The sequence below is a fragment of the Gossypium hirsutum genome, chromosome A05, assembly GCF_007990345.1.
Source record: "Gossypium hirsutum isolate 1008001.06 chromosome A05, Gossypium_hirsutum_v2.1, whole genome shotgun sequence".
In the NCBI taxonomy this organism is placed as follows: domain Eukaryota; kingdom Viridiplantae; phylum Streptophyta; class Magnoliopsida; order Malvales; family Malvaceae; genus Gossypium; species Gossypium hirsutum.
The window spans coordinates 6,463,255-6,468,455 of NC_053428.1; the positions used below are offsets into that span (position 1 = coordinate 6,463,255).

The 5,201-nt window shown below is 33.7% G+C and overlaps 2 protein-coding genes across 2 annotated transcripts; both read left to right on the forward strand.

Annotated features, from left to right (window-relative positions):
* The first annotated feature begins 1,099 nt into the window (after window positions 1-1,099).
* On the forward strand, window positions 1,100-2,452 carry LOC121203409 (G-type lectin S-receptor-like serine/threonine-protein kinase RLK1). Its single transcript, XM_041114141.1, has 2 exons — window positions 1,100-1,950; window positions 1,999-2,452. The coding sequence occupies exons 1-2, from the start codon at window positions 1,100-1,102 to the stop codon at window positions 2,450-2,452; spliced, it is 1,305 nt and encodes a 434-aa protein (XP_040970075.1).
* Window positions 2,453-2,483: 31 nt separating this feature from the next.
* LOC121229541 (G-type lectin S-receptor-like serine/threonine-protein kinase RLK1) lies at window positions 2,484-3,519 on the forward strand. Its single transcript, XM_041114142.1, is given in 2 exon segments — window positions 2,484-3,460; window positions 3,462-3,519. Coding segments are annotated over 2 exon segments (1,035 nt in total).
* Window positions 3,520-5,201: the final 1,682 nt, after the last annotated feature.

The following is a 5,201-nucleotide window of genomic DNA, read 5'->3' on the forward strand; positions in this document are numbered from 1 at the left end:
ATTTTGACAAAAAAATTGTATTATTTTAGTTTCTTTTGCTTTTTCACTTCAATCTTTAATTTTTTTTTACCTCAATCAATACTTAAAAAAAAAAATCTTGGGGTGACCAAAATAAAAACGACCTAAAAGTAGGGTAACTACAATGAAAGTGTAAACATGATGTGGTGTGTACAGTTAACCTAGAGGTTTAACGCTTAGGTGACTAAAATGAAAGCATCCTAAAATTTGAGTGACCATATTACAATAATTTCATTTTAAGTGACCAAAATGAAAACACTCTAAAAATTAAGTGATCAACTAGAAAATTTACCCTAGAATAAAATAATAAGTGTTGATTTGGACAACATAATGGGTTTTCGTTTGTTTAATAAAAATGTTCTTCGGTGTACCAAGACTCAGTCACAGCTCCTGTTTTCGTTTCTTCTATAAGTTTATATATTGTTTTACTTAATCCTTAGGAACATTTCTAGCTCGCTTCAACCTCTAATGTCATTAAAGTTTAAATAAAATTAGAATAAGCTAAATGTCGTAAGCCTGGAAATACTAAAACATGGCTTGGAAAATAAATATTAAAAAAATAATATTCGTGAGGAACATCCTCGTTTTAATTTGGGAGGTATGGAAGATTTGATTATATAATGAAGTAGTAAAGTTGACTAAACCAAAGTATGGAAACTATTTTTGTAATAGATAATATTTTGTGGCAAAACATTGTCATTATGGTCCCAACGAAATTCAACCTTGATGATATATTTTGTGACATATATCATATTTTATTGACAAAGACACCCACGAAAGAATTCCCATCATTTTCCTATATTATATTCTCATTCTCTCTCAATCCCGCTGGAATGAAGTTGAAATGTCATCCAATATATTTTATAATTAATGTCATCGAATTTTCACAACAATCCAAACCAAAAAACCAACTGTATCATAAACACAAAAGTAAATGCAAATAGTCAATGCCTCACCTCATTGATTGGACGATTCAACATGTATACAACATACGAAAATGTTGGAGATTTCGACCAGCCTTTTCTGTCTGCCCTATGACACTATTTTGTGAATCCATCTATCCAAACACTTGATTCTTCTGATGGCTTTGGGTATCCTTCCTCTCATTTCCTTTCTACTTTTGCTGCCTGTTTGGGCTGATGCTCAAACTGTTGGTAGTGTAACGGTGGGTGCTTTTCTCTCTGCTGATGAAACTCAGATTCATGGGTGTCTCCCTCAGGTGATTTTGCCTTTGGTTTTCACCAACTCAGCAACAACAAGAATCTCTTCTTGCTTGCTATCTGGTATAACAGAATACCAGAAAAAACTCTTGTTTGGTATGCAAATGGGCGACAGGCCCGCACCAAGGGGATCAAAGTTACAGATAACTGCTGATAGGGGGTTTGTTCTTAATAGTCCTCAAGGGGAACAGCTATGGAATAGTGAGACCAGGAGCGAGGCTGTTGATAGAGGTATTATGGATGATAGTGGTAATTTTATGCTTCTAGGAAGTAATTCTATACTCTGGGAGAGCTTCAAAGATCCTGCGGATACTGTGTTGCCATCACAAATACTTGATAAGGGGGTAGCCCTTTCGTCCTGGCAATCGGAGACCAACTTTTCCAAGGGGAGGTTTCAAATGGTTTTGCAATCAGATGGTGATCTTGTTCTTGCTACTGTAAACTTGCCCAGTAAACATGTTAATGACCCTTACTATAAAATTGTCACTGCTGGAGATTCCAATTCATCCAGTCCTGGTTTCCAGTTAATCTTCAATGAATCAGGCTACTTGTTTGTTTTGAGAGAAAATGAAGAAAGATCCGTTCTAACACCTACAATAACTGGCTCAGCTAAAGACTTATACTACAGAGCAACTCTCGATTGCGACGGAGTTTTCACACTCTACTCTCACCCCAAGGCTTCCACTGGGAATGATACGTGGACTAGTCTTTGGTCTGAGCCTGAGAATATTTGCACATAAACTCCTGTTGGTGCAAGTAGCGGCGTGTGTGGTTTCAACAGTATATGCAGTCTCAACGAGGACAAGAGGCCGAGTAGTAGATGTCCCAGGGGTTATGCTTTAGTTGATCCAAGTAACCAGTATGGCAATTGCAAGCCTAACTTCACTCTGAGTTGTGAAGAAGAGCCAGGTCCCGTGGAAGACCTGTATGAGTTTGAAGTGCTAACAAATGTGGGTTGGCCGCTAGGTGATTATGCACTCTTGGAGCCATTTACTGAAGACCAATTCAGACAATCTTGCTTGCATGACTGTATATGTGCCGTCGCCATTTTCAGAGAAGGTGTTAAGTGTTGGAAGAAGAGGCTACCACTGACGAATGGAAGACCCGTTCACAGTCACTTTGGGGCAAAAGCTTTTCTCAAAGTTAGGAAAGGAGATCGACCTCCTTTCTGTCCTTATTTTCCCAATCAAGAAAATAAGAATCAGGAAACTTAATTTGATCCTTGCATTACCAGTACTTCTAGGCATGTCTGTGTTCTTTATTTTCATTCTGGATACCGCAACTTGTCTAGGATTTTACTTCATCAACCAAAAGAGACTCAAACTATTGCCAAAGAATGAAGTTGCCGTGGAAACAAATTTGCGTACTTTTACTTACGAAGAGCTTGCCAATGCTACAAATGAGTTCAAAGAAGACTTAAGAAGGGGATCTTTCGGTATTGGTTATAAAGGGACGTTACCTGCGAGTTATGTCAGTCAGGTAGCTGTGAAAAGATTGAATACTGTGGTACATGATCATGCTGAGAAAGAATTCAAGACTGAAGTGCATGTAATTGGTCAAACGCATCACAGGAACCTCGTCCGATTGCTCGGATTCTGTGATGATGGAGATAATAGGTTACTGGTTTATGAGTACTTGAGCAATGGCAGTCTAGCAAGCTTCCTTTTCTGTGGCTCAAGGCCTAGTTGGAGCCAAAGAACTCAGATTGCTTTGGGGATTGCAAGAGGGCTCCTCTACTTGCATGAAGAATGCAGCACGCAGATTATTCACTGTGATATAAAGCCTCAGAACATTCTGCTAGATGAGCATTACAATGCAAAGATTTCAGACTTTGGATTGGCAAAGCTTTTGTTAATGAACCAGAGCCATACTAATACTGCTATTCGAGGAACCAAAGGATACGTGGCAGCGGAGTGGTTTAGGAACCTGCCGATAACCGTGAAGGTGGATGTTTATAGCTTAGGAGTGCTGCTGCTGGAACTCACTTGTTGCCGAAAAAGTGTAGACATGGAGAGCGACATGGAAGAGAGAGCAATTTTAACTGACTGGGCTTATGACTGCTACTGCGAAGGCGCATTAGATGCACTAGTTGAAAACGACATTGATGCCTTGAATGACATAGGAAAAGTAGAGAAGTTTGTGCAAGTTGCCATCTGGTGTATTCAAGAAGATCCGTCGCTGAGAGCCACCATGAGAGCAGTCTCACAGATGCTTGAAGGAGTTGGAAATCCCTTTTCCACCATGCCTATGCCCATGCCCATATCCATACCATATGCTTTAGCTTCATGAAATTCTGTCGTCTTTTGTTTCAGTATGTCTAAATACTACACAAGGAATAAGTTTTTAGTTTAGTCTTTCTTTTTTCCTCTTATCTGTAGGCTTAATTTCAATTGAAACTATTGATTTCAGTTTCCCGCAATAATTGCGAGTCAAGGTTACTGCTAATATTTACAGGACTTTTTGATTGCTTGCTTCAGAAAAGCTAAAAGATCTACAACAACCCTGAAAATTTTACACACATATATACATAATTTAGATATATTATTATGGTTTAATATTTGTTAGATTGATAGTGTGTATTTTTATTTCACAATATTTTTACAAATTTGTTATGTATTTTTTAAGTATTTTATTATATTTTTATAGGATATATATAAATTATTAATTTTATTTACCAAATTTAAAAATTCTATTAACAATATAATAAATTATATTTTATTATTTATTTATTCGTTTTCATGTTGCTTTTGTGAATAAAAGTCAAATTAGATTCCTATATAGTGAGGTGAGGAAGAGTGAATTTACGAGTAATTTAACCTTTGTTTTATTAAAATTGAACTTTTAGGGTCCAATATTAAAACTTTTTTACCGAACAAGGTCTGTTTTAGATTCGTTTAGGAGTGGATTCATGCATGCACGGAATTACTGCTTGAAGTTTCGTAATCTGCATGCAACGTAAATAAGGTATAAAGGGGCCGATGTGGCGATTAATATATATATTTTTATAGTTTTTAGTAGGGTGAATATAAAAAAATTTTAAAAAAAATTAAATTTTGAGTTAATTAAATTAATTTATTCAATTTTTCGAGTCAATTCAATATTGAGTTAATGGAGTTCAAATTAAATTTAATTTTATAATTCGAATAACTCAAATAACATATTAATGTAAATACGTCTTTGGTCCTATCAATTTTGAAAATGAGTTAATTCACATCTCTCACAACTAAAATTAAAAAAATATATATATAATTTTTAAAATTCAAAATATTTATAATAATTCCAGAATTTATATTTTAATAAAATTTAAAAAAATTAAGAACTTTAAAGAAAAATCTAAAGAGTATATAAATAAAGTTATAAAAATTTTTAAAAAATCTAAAATAATAATTTTGGGACCTAAATAAGTAAATTAACAATAGAAGTTTATTATACTAAAGTATTTTTTTTTCTTATTTGCCTTTGAAAGAGTTTCAAATATATATGGTTCAAAATTATGTGCTTGAATATGGAATTAATTATATATTGTAACAATATTTTAATTTGTCATGTTTAATTTTTTTTAATTTAATTCGATTCAACTCGACTTAAAATTTATTTCACTCGACTCGATTTGAATTTTTTCAAATCGAGTTAGGATGATAAGATGAGACTAACCAACTCGATTAATTCAAAATTTTTCACTCGATTCAATTGAATGCTTACACTTAATTTTTAGACTTCATAAAGTTAGGGGTTGACAAATATATTGTTTAAAAAATAGAGACATGTCATTTCTTAATGCTACTTCTTCTAGTGTATCAAATAGCAGCTCATAATTTTTTAACAAATCTATTGATGAATATATTAATATATATTAATACAAAAAATTGTTTCATTAATATATATTTAGGAATTAAATTTGTTTAATTTACTTAAAACAAATCATTTAAGAATTTTATTTTACTCATAGTAGGAACTTAACAA

What these genes read in the sequence shown, in the direction of transcription:
- LOC121203409 (XM_041114141.1), top strand. Translation starts at nt 1,100, where the DNA reads ATGGCTTTGGGTATCCTTCCTCTCATTTCCTTTCTACTTTTGCTGCCT. An exon ending in GATACGTGGACTAGTCTTTG is followed by an intron (nt 1,951 to 1,998) that starts GTCTGAGCCTGA and finishes TGGTGCAAGTAG; the next exon opens with CGGCGTGTGTGGTTTCAACA.